The 18,931-nt window shown below is 38.3% G+C and overlaps 9 protein-coding genes across 9 annotated transcripts; 4 read left to right on the top strand and 5 right to left on the bottom strand.

Moving 5' to 3' along the window:
• Nucleotides 1-122: 122 nt before the first annotated feature.
• On the bottom strand, nt 123-1,527 carry SAPINGB_P003598 (uncharacterized protein; the record flags this gene model as incomplete). The annotated part of the gene is made up of 3 exons (XM_031998315.1): nt 123-1,276; nt 1,340-1,385; nt 1,435-1,527. 3 exons carry the CDS (start codon nt 1,525-1,527, stop codon nt 123-125), a joined length of 1,293 nt encoding a protein of 430 aa, XP_031854206.1.
• Nucleotides 1,528-1,957: 430 nt separating this feature from the next.
• SAPINGB_P003597 (uncharacterized protein) lies at nt 1,958-3,310 on the bottom strand (the record flags this gene model as incomplete). Its single annotated transcript, XM_031998314.1, has 1 exon — nt 1,958-3,310. The coding sequence occupies one exon, from the start codon at nt 3,308-3,310 to the stop codon at nt 1,958-1,960; it is 1,353 nt and encodes a 450-aa protein (XP_031854205.1).
• Nucleotides 3,311-3,826: 516 nt separating this feature from the next.
• Nucleotides 3,827-8,248, top strand: SAPINGB_P003596 (uncharacterized protein; the record flags this gene model as incomplete). The annotated part of the gene is made up of 2 exons (XM_031998313.1): nt 3,827-4,150; nt 4,205-8,248. The coding sequence occupies 2 exons, from the start codon at nt 3,827-3,829 to the stop codon at nt 8,246-8,248; spliced, it is 4,368 nt and encodes a 1,455-aa protein (XP_031854204.1).
• A 547-nt stretch (nt 8,249-8,795) lies between these two features.
• On the bottom strand, nt 8,796-10,256 carry SAPINGB_P003595 (uncharacterized protein; the record flags this gene model as incomplete). The annotated part of the gene is made up of 1 exon (XM_031998312.1): nt 8,796-10,256. The coding sequence occupies one exon, from the start codon at nt 10,254-10,256 to the stop codon at nt 8,796-8,798; it is 1,461 nt and encodes a 486-aa protein (XP_031854203.1).
• Nucleotides 10,257-11,065: 809 nt separating this feature from the next.
• On the top strand, nt 11,066-11,572 carry SAPINGB_P003594 (uncharacterized protein; the record flags this gene model as incomplete). The annotated part of the gene is made up of 1 exon (XM_031998311.1): nt 11,066-11,572. The coding sequence occupies one exon, from the start codon at nt 11,066-11,068 to the stop codon at nt 11,570-11,572; it is 507 nt and encodes a 168-aa protein (XP_031854202.1).
• A 137-nt stretch (nt 11,573-11,709) lies between these two features.
• Nucleotides 11,710-12,105, bottom strand: SAPINGB_P003593 (uncharacterized protein; the record flags this gene model as incomplete). Its single annotated transcript, XM_031998310.1, has 2 exons — nt 11,710-11,880; nt 11,944-12,105. 2 exons carry the CDS (start codon nt 12,103-12,105, stop codon nt 11,710-11,712), a joined length of 333 nt encoding a protein of 110 aa, XP_031854201.1.
• Nucleotides 12,106-12,553: 448 nt separating this feature from the next.
• SAPINGB_P003592 (uncharacterized protein) lies at nt 12,554-14,050 on the top strand (the record flags this gene model as incomplete). Its single annotated transcript, XM_031998309.1, has 1 exon — nt 12,554-14,050. The coding sequence occupies one exon, from the start codon at nt 12,554-12,556 to the stop codon at nt 14,048-14,050; it is 1,497 nt and encodes a 498-aa protein (XP_031854200.1).
• A 511-nt stretch (nt 14,051-14,561) lies between these two features.
• On the top strand, nt 14,562-16,006 carry SAPINGB_P003591 (uncharacterized protein; the record flags this gene model as incomplete). The annotated part of the gene is made up of 2 exons (XM_031998308.1): nt 14,562-14,726; nt 14,840-16,006. The coding sequence occupies 2 exons, from the start codon at nt 14,562-14,564 to the stop codon at nt 16,004-16,006; spliced, it is 1,332 nt and encodes a 443-aa protein (XP_031854199.1).
• A 267-nt stretch (nt 16,007-16,273) lies between these two features.
• Nucleotides 16,274-18,346, bottom strand: SAPINGB_P003590 (uncharacterized protein; the record flags this gene model as incomplete). The annotated part of the gene is made up of 3 exons (XM_031998307.1): nt 16,274-17,934; nt 18,095-18,172; nt 18,241-18,346. 3 exons carry the CDS (start codon nt 18,344-18,346, stop codon nt 16,274-16,276), a joined length of 1,845 nt encoding a protein of 614 aa, XP_031854198.1.
• Between the last annotated feature and the right edge of the window lie 585 nt (nt 18,347-18,931).

The raw sequence follows: 18,931 nt of genomic DNA, 5'->3' as shown, positions 1-18,931 counted from the left end.
GCCAGACACTTAGAATGTTAGGACTGCTTCTTAGGCAATGCGCAGCACAGTGGATATGCAACTTCCGGATGGTACATAATTACACACAATCAAAACAATATCTAACTTAGAGAATCGCAAGCTTAAATTTCCACAGTCGCCATCAAACACAAGTGATCACTAGGATACTCGCCAACTCGGGGCTGCCCAGCTTCGCCGATCTCACTTCCTGTAGGCATCTTAAGAAGCTCTTTAACTAGCACTCTTTTCTTTGGATCACCTTCACAGGCCTCTACATTTTCTAGCAAAAACAAGTAGTCTAACAAACCTTGCCAAGTATGTGCCCAATTTGAAAACTCAGGCTCGTGGAAGTCTGGGTTATGAGTTTTGCTATTTTCGGGATCAACTTTGCGGTAATGTTCTCCGTATAAACTTTCAGCTCGATACTTCACTGGTGTTCTGTCGGAATTTTCGGTCCAGTAAAAAGGTAAAATTGAAGCAATACATTTGTCAATGTATTCGGGATCAAGAGCAGTAACCACACCTTCATCGTCAACAGCTTGCACCATTTCTTCCCTCTTAAATGTTTCTGGCTCTTGTTGTTCTTTTTCAGCTCCATACTTATTGTAAAGATACAGCAAGCTTTTAACAGCAATGTCTCTTGTGGTTTTATTTATGTCTGACGGAGAGTGTGGCTGAGTAATTAAAAATTGATACGGCAAGTCGTCTGGAGAGCTATTAAAATCACCTCCAATAAATATTGGCCATTGAGAGTAATTTGATGTTTCGCGAGTTGAAAACTTGATAACTTTATCAATCAACTGGCCACATTGAATAGCTCGAACAAATGAACCAAACGGATGCCAATATAAGTGTGTTGTAGCAATTACAATTCCTTCATTGACTGTATCAAAAGCTTTATCATTTAATGAGCTTTGGTCAGAATTGTTTTGCTTGTTGACTTCAAGTGCAAGAACTATACCAGAGTTTTTAGTCTCAAGAGAGTTCATAGGCACAAGCAGGCTAGATCCATTAGCAGACGTAGGCAGTCCATCGTAAAAAAACTCATTCTTTTCTTTAAGAATAAAATGTTTTTTGCTGTAAGCAACGACAAGGCCATGATGTTTACCGGGGTAGGTTGAAAAGTGTGATTCAAGTCCAAGTTTGACACAAATAGGAACCCAAAATGTTTTGTATTTAGCAAGATCAATCTCCTGTAGAAATAAAATATCGGGTTTGTAGATCATAAGTTCAGACTCTAAAGCAGGACCACGGAATTTCCATTTAACGCCATTCCCTAAAAAAAACTTGTTAGAACCTTTTCCAAGGTATATGTCTCATTGGGCAATATCAATCTTACCATTTTCTGGGAACAAATCTCTTCGTACTAAACATTGTGCCAAAGCCTAAAATTTAAATTAATACTAAGAAAATATCTTTCAAAAAAAAACTCACGTTGTAGGTCATAATACGCAAAGAAAGACCATTTCTTGAAATCGTAGATTTGATAGGAAGAATAGGACGTTGGATGAATAATGGTGTAGTCATTGGAATGAAATGGTTGTTGAAGTTGTTGTAATGCAGATAGATATATTTAATTGTATTTATTTATTATTTAGGGGAAACCTCGGCAAAATTTTTTACACCTAACCTTCGGATCAAATTAATTGAACAATCATTCAGTTCAACATATCATCTACAAATGAATTTTTTTTAATTCTCAGCTTTTTTCTTTGAAAAATTAAATTTTTCATTCAGTTTAACATATTATGTACAGATGAATTTTTTATTTCTAAGATTTTTTTCACAAAATCCAACCAACGAATTCCATCTCCATCTCCATTTTTTTTTTTTTTTTTCATATATAAAACACACCTGGAATTCCCTTCCCTTCACTTTTCTTTTCTTTTCTTCTTTACTTGAAAACCTCCCTAATACCACCGTGACATAAAAACCAAAATAAAAATAAAAAATGAGTCTAATGCTTTCTGTTAAGCATAGCATTAGTCAGATTGATGAGTGCATTACGTGAAGGTGATTCCGGGAGGATCATAAGTTGTCGAATAGCTTCTTCTGCATGCTGAACAGCAAGTTCTCTAGTCTTTTCAAGACCACCAGCTTTTGCAACGAGCTCGCGAGCACGCTCAACATCACCAGGCTCATTGAACTGACGCTGAATCATCTTACCAAGTTCAGGGTACTTCTCCCATGCGTAAAGAACGGGGGCAGTAGCCAAACCTAGTTTAAGATCAGCTCCTACAGGTTTGCCAAACTTGGCTTCAGAGACAGTGTAATCAAGCATGTCATCGACAATTTGGAAGCAGAGACCTAAATTGCGACCAAACTGGTAGCATGCCTCAACAACATCGTCATTGACACCAGAGAGAACAGCAGTCGCACGGCAAGACTTAGACATTAAACTGGCAGTCTTAAGATATGTCTTGTGAAGATAGTACTCGAAACAAGCACGGTTGGCGTCAGGGCCGTCCATAACGGTATTTTTGAGCTGCATGAACTCACCTTCTACCAAATTTGCAATTGTGGTAGAAAGAAGCTCAATGACTTCGGCATTGCGTAAACGAGCAATGGCGACAGAAGCACGACCAAGCAAAAAGTCGCCGGCAAGAATAGCCATTTTATTGCCAAAAGCAATATTTCCACTTGGATTACCTCTTCTTGTAGCTGAGTTGTCAATGACATCGTCATGAAGAAGAGAGGCTGTGTGAATCATTTCCACAATTTCAGCAAGACGACGTTGCTTTGGTAATATACCTTCAGTTTCAGAAGGAAATTTGTCCATGGGTCGACTGAGAGGATTAAGAACAACATTAGGATTTATTCCATGAAGAATTTGTAAAGGACTGAGAGAGTCATCGACTCCGTTTTTTTCGGAGAATTCAGGTGTGTTGGATTTGACATCGAGCTCGTCTCGAGATCCTCTAGTACGCTCAGAAGCGGGAATTTCAGATAAAGCTTTGGAAAGGAGCAGAACAATCAAAGGCCGAATATGTTTTCCTTCTGATTGAAAGTAGTAAATGGCAACCTTGTTGAGTGTAGGGTGACCAGAGCCGATAAGTTTACCAATATTTTTAGCCAAGGTAGACATTTCTTTGGAAACGATAGAAAACGGGTCTTCAATAGGCACTTTTGTCTGAACGATTTTAGAGGCAGAGCGAATAGCACTAGAAAGAACAGGATCAATCTTTTCTTCCAAAACTGGAATTCTAGCGGCAGCAGCTGCAAGACCAGATTGCAACCGAGCATGGCCATTAGTTCTTAATAAAGTAGGTCTGATAGAACCAGCCGTTATACACCGGGGTAATCTGAGCATTTTTTTATTGGTTTTAAGTGAGGGAGTTGTTGAAACCGCAAACTACACAAAAAAGAAAGAAAGATAGAGCTGAAACAAATTTAAGACCAAGTATATATTACCCAATCTAAAGAATGAAGGAAGAAAATGAACCTGAAGTGGTTGTGTGGTTGAAGTTTGCTGGCGCTCCCTAATGTAAAAAACGAACAAATAACAAAAAGGTAAAAAAGAATAGAGACAGAATTTCTTTCTAGACAAAAAGACGGAAGGTTTGAGCATGACCCAGAGTTAATTTTTCACCCACTAACAACCTTTAATCACAAAAAAAAAAAAAAAAAAAAAAAAAAAAAAATATAAACCACAAACCCTAACCTTCCAAAATTTTTTTTAATATTCGTAAACCCTTGTTCCAATTTTTTTTTTCTTTAACTTGGTTTTCACGAAACACGTTTTTTTTTAAAAAAAATTAAAACTTGCCATCCAAGTCTTGACGTTCTTATAAAGAGATCTACTCGATAACAATCTTTTTTCAGCAAAATGAAAGAAGTAGTTATTAACGATCCTCCACGTCGAATCGCCGGCTTAGAGTTTTGTGCACTGAGTCCTCAAGATATTCTTAAACAGTCTGAAATCGAAGTCTCTTCCCGTAATCTTTACGATATCTCCAAAGGCAGAACACCTCATGAACATGGTCCCCTTGATGCAAGACTTGGTGTTTCAAGCAACTTTCAAGAATGCACTACTTGCCATGGAAAACTTGCTAACTGTCAAGGCCATTTTGGTTTGATCAAACTTGCTCTTCCCTGTTTTCATGTGGGCTATTTCAAATCAGTTATATCGATTCTTCAGTCAATTTGTAAAGTAAGTCTATCTTTGATTTGTTGGGTCATACGATATTTATCTAACATTTAACAGGATTGCTCCGCCATTCTCATAGATGAACCTACTCGTCGTAAGTATTTAAATGAACTACGTCGCCCCGGCATTGACAACTTGCGGCGTATGCAGATTTTAAAAAAGGTCATTGAACAATCAAAAAAACAACGAAGATGTCTCAAGTGTAATTCAATAAATGGCGTTGTAAAAAAGGTTGGTGCATTGCGCATGATTCACGATAAATTTCGTTGGGTCTCAAAAAAAGGATCAGAAGAAAAATCAGACTTTGAGGCTTCTTTTGACGAAGTCAAGAAGGTCAGCCCAGAAGTTGACAAATATGCAAAGCGTGCAATGGACGATCTTAATCCTCTTAAGGTACTTCATTTATTTGAGAAGATTTCACCTGCGGATTGTGAGCTTCTTGGAATGGACTCCACCAAGGGTAGACCTGAAATGTTTTTATGGCGTTACGTTCCCGCACCACCAGTTTGCATTAGACCTTCTGTTCAACAGGATGGTGCCAGTAATGAAGATGATCTAACAACCCAGCTTGCCGAAATTGCATTCACAAATTCAATCATTCGTGCAGGCTTGGATTCAGGAATGACAGTCGGAAATCTAATGCGCCACTGGGACTATTTACAATACTCCATTGCTCTTTACATTAACGGAGATATGCCCTCTTGGCCTGGCATGCAAGTAAAGAGCGTGCGTGGACTCTGCCAACGTCTCAAGGGTAAACAAGGTCGTTTTAGAGGTAACTTGTGCGGCAAACGTGTTGACTTTTCTGGTCGTACTGTCATTTCACCTGATCCTAATTTGAATATTGGTCAAGTAGCAGTCCCTGATCGGGTGGCCAAGATTCTAACATACCCCGAACGTGTTACAGAGTACAATATGGATAAAATGCGCGCTCTTGTTACTAACGGCTCTCTAAATTATCCAGGAGCTAATTATGTCATCAAAAAGAATGAAGAAATGAAAAGAAGTTTGCGATATGGTCGTCTCGCCGATATTGCTGCGAATTTGGCGATTGGCGATGTAGTCGAACGCCATCTTGAAGATGATGATGTTGTATTGTTCAATCGTCAACCATCCCTCCACAGACTTTCTATTTTGGCGCACAAAGCTAAGATCAAGCCTTGGAGAACATTCAGACTTAATGAATGTACTTGTACACCATTTGGTGCCGATTTTGATGGTGATGAAATGAATTTGCATGTTCCTCAAACTGAAGAAGCTCGTACTGAAGCACTTAACCTTATGGGAGTCAAATACAATTTGATTACTCCCAAAAGTGGTGAACCAATTATTGCTGCGACCCAGGATTTCATTACAGCGTCTTATCTTATATCGAAAAAGGACTCATTCTTTGATCGGGCCTCTTTTACAGAAATGTGTGCTATGATGTCTGATGCAGATATTCATTTCGATATTCCTCCGCCAGCTATTGTGAAACCAGTTAAGCTTTGGACCGGCAAACAATTATTTAGCTTGCTTATTAGACCCAACAAGGAATCAAACGTTATCATTAATTTGGATGCTAAGAATAAAACCTTTGTGCCACCTGCAAAGGGTCAGCCCAACGAAATGTCGCCCAATGATGGCTATCTTGTCATTCGAGGAAGTCAAGTTCTCGCTGGTCATATGGACAAGAGTACCCTTGGTGATGGTAAAAAGGCGCAGGTCTTTTACACCATCCTTCGTGACTATGGCCCCGATGAAGCTGTTGGTGCTATGAACCGCATGGCAAAACTTTGTGCCAGATATCTGGGTAACAGGGGTTTCTCAATTGGTATTAATGATGTTACACCAGGTAAAGAGCTTAATAAGGAAAAGGATAGACTTATTGAGATTGCTTACAAGAAGTGTGATGATCTTATTGAATTGCTTAAAGAAGGTAAGCTGGAAACTCAGCCTGGTTGTAACGAAGAGCAGACTTTGGAGGCTAAGATTGGTGGTATCTTGTCTAAGGTTCGTGAAGAAGTTGGTGATGTATGCATTAATGAACTGGAGAAATCAAATGCTCCCCTTATCATGGCTTCATGTGGTTCTAAAGGTTCTACTGTGAATGTCTCTCAAATGGTTGCTGCTGTCGGACAGCAGATTATTGCAGGTTCTCGTGTTCCCAATGGTTTTCAAGACCGTACATTACCACATTTCCCCAAATTTTCTAAAACTCCTCCTTCTAAAGGTTTCGTTAGAAACTCTTTCTTTTCAGGTCTCAATCCTCCTGAATTTTTGTTCCACGCTATTTCTGGTAGAGAAGGTTTGGTTGATACCGCAGTTAAAACTGCTGAGACTGGTTACATGTCTCGTCGTCTTATGAAGTCACTTGAGGATCTATCTTGCAAATACGATTCTACTGTGAGAACATCGAGCAACAGCATCATTCAATTCCAATATGGTGGTGATGGTCTTGATCCATTCGAAATGGAAGGTGATGCTAAACCAGTAAACTTTGCTCGTACTTGGATGCATTGCAATAATGTTACATTTAATCTTGCAGATCCTGGATTACTTCCTTACCAAGTTGTGGAACTTGCTACATCTATCATTACACCTCTTAAAAAGCACCTTGCTAGAAGAGATAATTTGGGACGACTGGTCTCAGGAACTAAAGATGAGGATAATCTTAATTACACGGATGAATATGATCCTCAGCGAGAGTTTTACGACTCTGTCCTTGATTATATCAAATCTAAAGCCAAAGAACTAAGTGAGGTTCGCAAACGTCGCAATATGCAGCCATTGTTGAATGCTCCATTTGGTGAATATGCCAACATAGATTTTGATGAATTTGTTGAGTCTCATAAAACGAAGACTGTTGATCAACTCTGCAAGATTTCTGAAAAATGTGTTCGCGAATTTCTTGGACAGTGCCTTAAACGATACGAACGCTCTAAAGTCGAGCCAGGTACTGCAGTTGGGGCTATTGGCGCTCAATCTATTGGTGAGCCTGGTACTCAGATGACTTTGAAGACTTTCCACTTTGCTGGTGTTGCTTCGATGAACGTTACCCTTGGTGTTCCTCGTATTAAAGAAATTATTAACGCCGCGAAGGTCATTAGTACTCCTATCATTACCGCATACCTTGTCAATGATGAAGACGAGCGTGCTGCACGTGTTGTGAAAGGTCGTATTGAAAAGACATATTTATCAGACGTTATCAGATATATTGATGATGTCTATGAATCTCATCGAGCCTACATCCGAGTCAAAATTGATTGGAAGACGATTGAACGACTACAGTTAGAACTTTCAATTGATGATATTTGCAAGGCGATTGCCAAGGCACCTAAACTTAAGCTGACTTCTGCTGATGTCACCTCTAATGGCCCTGATGTTATCAATGTCGCTATTCGTGATATTTCTACTACTAGCGCTGCTGCCAAGGCCAAAGCATTAGCCTGGACTGTTGCTTCTAGTACTTCTATGATTGGCACTGACAGTGAAACATTTTTCCGTGCGCAATTATTACGCCGGGCACTCCCTGATGTTGCTGTTAAGGGATATCCTGAGATTTCTCGTGCCGTCATTAATATTCGCGAAAAAGATAACAAAACCGAACTTCTTGTTGAAGGCTATGGCTTGAAGCATGTTATGACTGTTGATGGTGTTATTGGTAAAAGGACAGTTACTAACCACGTGTTAGAGATGTACCAGGTTTTGGGTATTGAAGCTGCTAGAACCAGTATTGTTGATGAAATTAATTATACCATGGGTAGTCACGGTATGTCCGTGGATCCTCGTCATATCCAGCTCTTGGGTGATATGATGACATTTAAGGGCGAGGTTCTTGGTATTACCCGATTTGGTCTTAGCAAGATGAGGGATAGTGTGTTGCAGTTAGCATCGTTTGAGAAGACAACTGATCACTTATTCGATGCAGGATTTTACATGAAAACAGATAAGATTGAAGGTGTATCTGAGTGCATCATTTTGGGCCAATCTATGTCTCTTGGTACCGGTTCATTTAATTTGGTTTATCCTACTGAGATTCAATTTGAAGAAGAAAAGTATATTGGTGACCGACTTGTTTTAGGCAAGCAGAAACCACTTTACGAAAGTCTTTGGAGTTAAACAGAAAAAAAATAAAAATAAAAAAAAATATTTAAAAGTCAGTTAGTTAGTTTATTTGTTTGTATATTTCTATAATAATATTTGAGTATTTTCACCGTTCATAAAAATGTTCCATTTCGTGCCCTGAGTAGCATAAAATGGCATTGATTTTTTAAGGGAGCATGGACGCACTCCTAGGTTTAATGTGTTGAGGTAGAGTTTGTTTGTTTTTATTCAAGGGGTATAGAATTATATAACATCAGCATCTGTGCTATCCTTCTGTTGAGGTAGAGGAAGCCAGATACTTGATTAAGATGTCTCTGACTTCGTTGAAGTCTTTGTCAACAGAAATTCCATACAATTCACAATGGTAGACATGCTCAGACCGAAACAGCTTCGATTTAAAACCTTATAAGGCTTTAATTATATACAGCATGAAGTTTTCAAGTTCCATTCCAACAATATTATGATTTTATTTTATACAAGACTAATTAAATAATACACGTTCAGAATAGTTAAAAATAACACATGAAAATGTGTATTTTGTATTAAATGTAGCCAGAGAATTTTAATTAATATTTCGTAAACTTTCGACGTCATCATCGTAATCGTAATCCAATACAACGTTAGAGTCATTTCGAACAGGAGCGCTTGTTAAAGGCATCGATGATGAATGATTTTCATTGTTTCCTGTTATGGTGTTTGAATTTGAAGCTTCTGAATCAAAAAGAGAATCCATTTCAATATTTGCATTTGGATCGGATGAGGGGACAACCTTCCAGGAATTAGAGTAACCTTCGCCAAATGATGGGGAGTTTGTTGCAGTGTCACCATCTTGAGCTAGCTTGACATAAAGAATAATCAAACAAAGGATCAAAAAGAAAATGAGAAAGGCACATGAAGACAAAACAAGAAGATATGAAGAGTGATCAATACCTATTTCATTAAGAAGAGCCAGTTGCTCCTCATTAGCACCGCAAAAGCAAATTCCTGATTCGACAAGAAGAAAAGGTGGCAGGTATTGGAATGCCTTAATGGATTTCGAGTCTGAAGGCTTGTCCTTAAGAAGAAACGAGATTTCAATGATACGGCAAAATCCAGCACCCATGAGAGCGTATCCAAAAAAGGCATGAACTTTGGTAGAAATCATTAGATGCTGGGCGTGCTCACTCATGGCCCAGCCAGTAAAAATAAGCACGAGAGCGGGAATAAAAGTACGTTTTGGTTCACCAGTCTTCCAATTCTTAGAAAGAGCAATGCCTACCATTCCAGCACACCACCAAATAATACCCATGGAGGTATGTTGATAATCTCCGTGACTCCAGTTCTGTCCCCAGCGATGCTCGGTGAAGGTGTTTACAATACCCCAGAGAGTGATAATTAAACTGTCATAAAACTCTTGGCTTTTGTTTCTGTTTGAGAGGGCTCGATCACCAAAATAAAGCATGATGGTTAAAATGTAGCCATAAGCAATGAAAGATGAGCCCATAATTCCATGAGCCAAGCACTGTCCAAGATGGTCGGCATGGCAAAAGTCTTGAATAACAATCACACCAAAACAGATTTGAATCCAAGAAAAGATTGGGAGAATGATTGCAATGGTGTAATGGATTTTAACAATAACTGATCTGATGCGACCGAGGATACCACGAGTGAGATGGAGTTTGAGATATATTCCAAAAATTACTTGCGCAAATGCTGCGATAAGAATCCAGGAAGAAAATTTGGCGTGAATATTATTGCTCTCGAATTGGCGACCTTTATGAGAATGACCAAGAATAATACCTACAATAGTTAAGATACCTCCTAAGGTCTGGACAGGAACATGCCAGCGATTACGAGTAAGACCAAGAACAAGGCCTACTGGGAAAAGAATACCGAAAGTAAACATCATGAGGAAAATATGAATCCACATAATAGCATCGAGCGGATCTGCAGTGGCATGTTGGCCCTCATCAAGATGAGCATGTTCATGCCGCGCCATCAGACGATATAGGTCGGCCATATAAGATACTGTCGGAGACGACATTTGTAGAGAATTTATTGCTGGAAGTGGTTAAGAAACAAGAAATGTTCAGACCACCTGTCGGGATTTAAGTGGAGTGACCGGGAATAGGTTAGACGGAATGCGCTTGTGGGCCGAAAGTAGCACTTAAGGGGCTAGATAGGCTATCGAAGGGAGGTGATATCAAACTAATTATAAAATTTGCAGTGAAAGAAAACAAAAACTTCAGTTTGGCAAATTGATTTCTTAAATTTGAGTTTCAAAGAAATATAAAATAAAAAAAATAAGAAAAAGAAGAATTCGGTGTTTGAGATTATTAAAAAAAAATTTAGAAAGGGGAAAACCAGGAAAAAAGTAGGCGTAGACAAAAAAATCTCAAAGACCACTTTTTTGTATCTCGGTACAAAGCATCATCACCTGGTATTACTACAACTAATTAGTTTAGTTTCCGCTGTTATCCCAAACGAAATGTTTATATTTATGCCAGAATGCAGTTCAAGTCCTTTTATAGAAGATTTAACAATGGTTCAGTTTGTGGAATATTGGCTGATGCTTTTTTAAAATCTGAAATGCAAATCAGGATTTGGTAATTGTAATCATGCAAATATCGGTAAGCTATTCAAAAACTGGTAACTTTACATGTTTACCGGGTAAATAAAATGTCACATGATTTATTTTTATTTGTAGTATGTTTAAATGATTTTTAGAAAACTTGTTGCCTCAGCCACCCATTATAGTCTATCGTTGGTGTCAGTGGTGATGATTACTTCGGAATATCTACTGCAACATAAAATCACATTTATATACTATTTTTTTAAAAAATAAAATATATTATGACATCGTCTCCAGAAGAAGTGCTGCGCAAACAGCTCAAAGAAGTTAAAGCTGTAGGTCAAATCTCCACCATGACTGGCGAAGAAGTTGTTTACCTTGGCCACAGTGACCTAGATATGACGACCCATGCAACACAACTTACTTCTGCTTTCTTGAAAACAGATCAACTTTCTCGTGTTCTTAAGATGGGATCGCTTCAAAAAGTTATTACCAGCAGCTTTGATTTGCCTCAAGATTTTGTCGAAGGGGACAGTAATGTTAGTAATAGTACGGCTACCTATGAGAATGAACCAAGTAATGGCAGTAGCAGCAGTGGTAATGGCAATGGCGCTGGTCGCAGTATTCCTAAAGACCATATTGTTCAATCAAAAGTTCTTCCTGAAGAATCTGGCCAAGAAGAATTTTATGAAAGTGATGGATTAATAACGACTACAGCGGCTGCAAATTTGACTGCCGCAATTATAGGTAATGATGCAATGAACCGAGCTGTCAAAAAAATCCTATAATTCTTATGACGATAAATGATAATAAAATAACGGTTTAAAATTATTCTTAAATGTATCTTTGTTTTTCGTAACATGTCATTAAACTATACTAATTCGTAATAAACTAAATAAACTAAATAAAATCAATAAAAAGACTTTTAATCTTGAAATACTTCAGGAAACCTGTGCGACACTGCTGCTAGTTCATTAAAAATCGGTATGATTGCAGGGTTGGTCCCCATGTCGATAGCTGACAGCACCTTAATTTCTAAATCATTCTGCACTTGCCCTATCAGCTCATAACATGATCCAACTCTCCAGTTAACTCGCTTCAAATTGTTAGTAAATAAAGTTGCCATGAAGTTATTGGTATTAGATATATAAAAACTTACATCTAAATCAGGTAATGTTCCTTGAAACAATCCGTCAGCTTCAAACTGACCTTTATTAGAACTGATGACATTTTCTAGCTTGCCGACAATTCTTACTGTACTCAGCTTAAAAGCCTGACGAGTAGCCGCTGTAATTCGAGGAGTATTTTCGGAAGAGGACATTATTATAGTGATATTAAATTCAATTGTCTGAATAAAAAAGGTTTAGTATGTACAAAGTAAAAAAAACACTTTTATGTTGATCGACTAATGGCAAATAAACAAACAATATTGCTAGGAGACGCGTTCTACGCGTTCTGGTGGCGTTTTGCTTTTTTTTTTTTTTCATCATGAAACCCTATACCCTGTATATCACTGGACTCCACAACTTAAAAAATTTCCAGACGAAGAGTCACCTAAAAAACTGGAACTTTCAAGCTTTGATTTATTGGAAAAAAAGATCTTAATATAGAAAAAAAAGATTTACATCCAAGTTTCTCCACCTTCTCAAATTATATGAATCAACAAAGCTGCGGCACTTTATAAATCGATCTTTCCATTTCTTAATACAGGTTTAAATATCACATCCGCATTTCATTCTCTACTTTCTATTTTCTTGACAACCTGCAAAATGACTACTACAAAACCAAATGTGTTGATGATCGACAACTATGATTCTTTTACTTGGAATCTTTACGAATACTTATGTCAGGAAGGTGCTCAGGTTCAAGTTTATCGCAATGATAAGATCACTATTCCTGAGATTGAAGCTCTGAATCCCGACCGCATTGTCATTTCTCCAGGTCCCGGCCATCCTTTGCATGACTCTGGTATTTCTCGTCAATGTATTGAGCACTTTGCTGGAAAAATTCCTGTTATTGGTGTTTGTATGGGTCAACAGTGCATTTACTCTGTTTTTGGTGGCTCAGTCGAGTATGCCGGAGAGATTGTCCATGGTAAAACTTCGACTGTCAAGCACGATGCCAAAGGCATTTTTGACGGTGTATCCCAGGATATTTCTGTTACCAGATACCACTCTCTTGCTGGTACTCAGCCCACATTACCCGAGGATCTTGAGGTCACTGCCCGCACCGATAGTGGTGTGATTATGGGTGTACGACACAAAAAGTATACAGTGGAAGGTGTACAATTCCATCCTGAGTCTATTTTAACTGAAGAAGGTCATCTCATGGTTCGAAACTTTTTAAACATCCAAGGTGGTACTTGGGAAAAGGATGCTGAGTTCAAGAGCAAAAATCATACCTCCTCGAGCACCGCTGCTGCCAGCGGTTTAAACTCTACTCTTACTAGCACAAAATCAAAAAGCATTCTTGATCAAATTTTTGATCAACGAAAGAAAGATGTTGAAAAGCTTAAGTCGACTCCTGGAAAATCATTTGAGGATCTCAAAAAATCTTATGCTCTGGGTCTGGCACCTCCACAGATCAAAGATGTTGTTGCTCGCTTGAAGCAGTCTACCCCAGCTCTTATGGCAGAGATCAAACGTGCATCTCCGTCAAAGGGTCCTATTGATTTACAAGCTCATGCTGCTTCTCAAGCTCTTATTTACGCTGAGGCTGGTGCAAGTGCCATCTCTATTCTCACAGAACCTCATTGGTTCAAGGGCGACATTGATGACCTCCGAGACGTTCGTAAGGTCATTGACTCTGTACCCAACAGACCTGCTGTCTTGCGTAAAGAATTCATTTTTGATGAGTATCAAATTCTTGAAGCCCGCCTCGCTGGTGCCGATACAGTTCTGCTTATCGTAAAGATGCTTGATGATGCTCTATTACAACGTTTATATGACTACTCTGTCTCTCTTGGTATGGAACCCCTCGTCGAAGTCAATAGTGCACCAGAAATGAAGCGTGCCCTTGCAATCGGTTCCAAGCTTATTGGTGTCAACAATCGTGACCTGCATTCCTTTTCTGTGGATCTCAACACCACCTCTTCACTTGTTAGTCTGGTTCCTGAGGGTACAGTTCTTGCAGCTCTTTCTGGAATTTCGGGCAATGCCGATGTTAGAAAGTACTACAAAGAGGGGGTCAGTGCCATTTTGGTTGGTGAGGCCCTAATGAAGGCATCTAGCACCAAAGATTTTATTAAAGAGCTCTTACGAGTTTAATTTTTTTCTTTTATCAGTGTTATATAAAATCTTTTTTCTTTTTATTATTGTCTTCTTATCTAGTTCTCAATTTGAAGTCTTCGTTTCAACATAAAACTTTCATGTGTTTACGGAAGATCAAAAGCTTGGCCCCCTGTTCTTACTGAATTTGTCAGTCAAAAGAACCGTACCTCTAGACAACAGTATGAATAACCTAAAATGCAACATTCGTATAAGCGACTTATGTGTTGTTGCATTTTAAGGGAAAAGAAATTTAAAATTAGGGTGTGCATGCTAAGACCACGTAAAAAATGCTCTCCTCCTGTGAAGTTAATACTTTTCCTTTTTTTTTTTTTTATGGTTTTTAAAGTATTTCGTGTGTTTCTAAATATCTGCCATCATTTCCGTCGTGGTGAACAGATATTCAAATTACATTCTTATTTGATTTATCCGAATTTATTTAGCTTCATTTTTTCCTAATTTTTTTCTAATTTTCTTATTTTTTTCTAATTTTTTTTTCAAATCCACAGCTATGGACCTAAATCATAGCGAGAGCCCAGGAGCTTCTTTTTCTTCAGCGGCAGATAGTCCCTCCATCCCGCTTTATTCAGGACCTAACACCTCTCCGACTTCCTGGAGCATCATATTGATGGTTTTTATTGGTATTGGTGTATTTGTATTCTTGCCTTATTTATTAGTAAGTTATTAAATGATATTGAGAAAGTTATTGTTTGAGACACAGCAGCCAGATATAAATGTCTTCCCCCCCCCCTTAATTTCAAGTTTCGATTATTAACGAAATTAATATAGATCTACACAGTTGTTCAGATTTTCAAACATACTCCAAGAAAAGCATTTCCTTCAGAACATACATACATTACAAATACCGAAGCCGGTTCGGTATCTGATCCCTTGCCACTTCATCAAACTTGGGAGTACCTGACTGAAACTGAGGTTAAGGCCAATTTCAAATCTGGAAATAAAAGCAGCTCCATTCTCTCATCGTTATTGGAAAAATCAAGGTCCAAGTCTATAGCCTTGGAAAATGACATAATTGAATTGTCTCTGATTGTTCCCTGTTACAATGAAACAGAAAGACTTCATTTACTACTAGAAGATGCTATTCCCGTTCTCAACCTCCTTTACCCAACTACTACAGATAATCAAAATAATACCCAAACAACTACCAAAAGCACTACTCCAAAGTGGGAACTCCTACTTGTTGATGATGGATCGTCCGATGGAACAGCAGAATATGCTGTCAAGTGGGCAGCAGAACAACACACTTCTGGGAAGTTATACCTTCCTCCTGGAACTCTGCGAGTTGTCAAGCTTGAAAAGAATCGTGGTAAAGGTGGCGCAGTTGCCCATGGTATGATGCATTTCCGGGGAAAGTATGCTATTTTTGCTGATGCTGATGGGGCTTCTAAATCCGACGACATTCGAAGACTTCTCACTAGCATCAGCAAGAAAGTACTAAATAACACAAATGCCTCGGATTTGTTATCTACAGAAAATACAGCATGGCAGTACCCTGTTGTCGCTATAGGTTCTCGTGCACATATGGTTAAGACTGATGCCGTAGTGAATCGTTCGTTTATTCGTAACTTCTTGATGTACGGTCTACATGCCTTGGTCTTTATTTTTGGAATTCGGACAATTGGCGACACACAATGCGGATTCAAGATGTTTACTAGATCGGCAGCACTATCTATTTTTCCTTATATGCATACCGAAGGTTGGATATTTGATGTGGAGATTCTCATCATTGCCATGCGTAATCTGATACCAGTGCTTGAGGTGCCTATTTCCTGGCACGAGGTTGCTGGCTCCAAAGTTGAGTTGGCAAGAGATTCAATTAAAATGGCAATTGATTTAGTTGTCATGCGTCTGGCTTTTATTCTTGGAGTGTATTCTGATGGATCGGCTTCATCTTCATCTTACAGCAAGAGTAAAAAGACATTAAAAAGGGATTAGGAGCATAGTGTAGATATGACAAAAGAATTTGCAATTTCAGCAGTTGAAAAATTGACCATTTCCTTTTATTCTTACTTTGTAAATTTTAGACTTTTTTTGTATTATTAGTTTGAAAATGGGATAAAAATATCCATGAAATATGAATTTGTGCACATTATTAGTTAGTTCAAAAAAAAAAAAAATAAAAAAATTAAAGGTTAATTTTTTAAGAAATTTCAAATCTGGGAAGGAAATTATCTTAATGCTAATTATTTATCACAAGATAAATCACTGGTTCTTACTGTTGAACTCGTCCTTATCGGATTCTGTCACGATATAACCAATAGTCTTGCCATTTTTAACAATTTCGACCTCCTGGAGAAATCCAGGATTGGTCAACTTAGGCCAGCGCACATATTGAAGGCCATTAGAAATAATGAAGTTGGCTGAGTATACAACCATTCCAACCCAAAAGAATTGGAACAGTCGGTTGACATACCACGGTGCATCTTCCTTGGGGAAAAATGTAGCAGCAACGGCCATAACCAACGAGCCCCAGAGAACATAGGGTGCAATCTGGTAAGATATGGGACGTGAATCGTAAAAGGGGGGATCAACTGTCTCAAATGGAAGATGATTACCCAAAAACAAGTCAAAAGAGTCTTGTCGCGCACCATCCAAAAAGTTATTCTTTACATAGCGAGTAACTGAGTTTTTAAAATCCATGAGCGCGCCCATTTTGGTGCGCTTTCCTTGTCTAGTGATATCCGTCTTAAGCGCACCTGTGCCACTGTAAGAAGTAGACACAGCGTCAGCATTATCGGCCCAAATGTTTCGGTAAATGTACTCGAAAGCAGCATCGGATTCCCACTTTTGACCAGGTTTGAGTAATCCAGCAGTCTCGAGTTGTTTTTGCAACACCCAACGACCAAGCTGGCTTTGAACGACATTAGTACGATCCAAGCAGTCCATACAGTTAGTACGGACAACGCTCTTTTGCACTCTATTAACGCTACTTTTTTCGCGTCCAATTTTGGCCTCGTACCAGCCTTGTTTGTCCATGCCGTCCTTCAAAAGGGTGTCAATTAAAATTTGAACTCTGTCATAACGCATGCGGCTGCATTCATGATGAAAATCAAAGTAAACGTAGTCAAGGTCAGGGTCGTTAAGTGCATGAACAAGATTTTCGTAGGCAGCTTTAACAGCAAGTTCTCTACCCTTTTGGTTAACAAGATTAACAAGGTAATTCTTTCCATATAACTTCTTTTGTTGATCAAAGTGCTTGCGAGCAGATTCCAATGGACTGGAGCCAACAGAAAGTTTGGGAGCATATTTGAGGTTGTTCACTTCGGCCCAGTAAACAGGGACAGAACCTCTAGTTTGGAGGTATGAGAAGACCTGCATCTCAGTGTCGCTGTCGCCTTGTGTAGGAACCATGATAATTTGTTCCGTTTCATTAAAGTTTGCGACATTACCGTCATCATCAATGCCACGGCGGAAATAGCGGGTACCTGCACGAAATGTACTGCGACGGGTGATTAAACCAAATGAAACCGGATGGCCAAGAATAGTAGTTTCTTTGAATTGAGCATAGCCGTAAATAGTGGGCGTAATAAAACTACCTACAAGAGGCTGACGGGCCGCAGCATCAATGAGGTCCAATGAAGCGTATCTATTCCAAAAAAATCTTACATCGGAAAGTTGCCACAATTGTTCTGCGGGGCCAGATTGACGTTGGTACGAGTTGGTGAGATCCCAAGAAGGGGAAAAGTAAAGAGAGGCTGATTCCAAATGATTGGCTAAAAGTTTCAAGTAGGTATCCTCTGAGCGGTCCTTGACATTGGCATACTGTACAATAGGAAGTATGTCATAGGAAGTAATGCGATAAACTGGGTGGCCTTGAAGAGAGCCTGTACTTTCAGCTTCAGTTGCAACAACAATGTATCGTCCTGTTTATTTTTATTTTATAGACATGTTAGCTAACAATTTACTTTTAAAGCACGAATATATCAAAATAATTTTTCAAAAAAAAAAAAATTAAGAATAAAAAAAAAAATAAAAATAAAAATAAAAATAAAAAATAAAACAAATTTAAAATAATCAACATACCTAAGCGAAGGCGAATAATTCCAAGAATGGCTACAATCGTTCGAACCGTTCCTTTAACAGTGTTGAAAAAAGTCGAGTCTAATAAAATTGGTGTTAGGGCTGCATAATGTTTACTAAGACTAGGGGGGGGGGAAGTAGCAGCATACCAACAACATCTATTTCAGTATTAGAGATTTTCAAAGTACCAGGTTTGCTGGAATCTTTGAAATAGTACGCGCCATCAGCAACAACAACAGAGAGCGAAGGCGCCATTTCTATGAAAGGAGTGAAATATGGTTAAAGAAATGAGCGTTGGTGAAAGCACGAAGAAACAGCAGGTGAATAGAATAGAATAGAATAGAATACAGGGAAAAGAAAGAAATTTCTTAAAAACTTTGTGCCTAGTTTTCGTGGTGGCAACATTAATTTATTTTTTTTTTATTTTTTATTTTTGGGTACAACTGGGTTAGGGTATCCTTACTTGTGTTTTGGGCTTTTTTTTTTTTTTTTTTTTATCTTGTCTTGTCTTGTGTTATTTCGGAGGCGTATCTCTTTTGAAGTGATATTATTGCATACGCATGCTTATAAAGGTATAATTATTATTATTATACATATAAATAGAAGAACAAACATTTAAATATTTCTGGTCTTGTATTTTTATATATTTTTGTTCTTTAATTAACCCCAGAATTTTCCTGTTCTGAAACTTCATGTTTCTTGTGAGGTTTATTAAATATTACTTGCATCATCAGAAAAAAAAAAAAACATTCTTTGACCCTCCCAATTATTATTGTTACGCGTAACATTTTATTGTGTTTATAATTTTATACGTTTATGTATTGTTAATTTCATGCGGCT

The sequence above is a fragment of the Magnusiomyces paraingens genome, assembly GCF_902498895.1.
Source record: "Magnusiomyces paraingens strain CBS 517.90 genome assembly, contig: contig3, whole genome shotgun sequence".
NCBI lineage: Eukaryota > Fungi > Ascomycota > Dipodascomycetes > Dipodascales > Dipodascaceae > Magnusiomyces > Magnusiomyces paraingens.
Note: the sequence above shows the minus strand (reverse complement) of the source record. Positions and strands in the feature narration are given on the sequence as shown.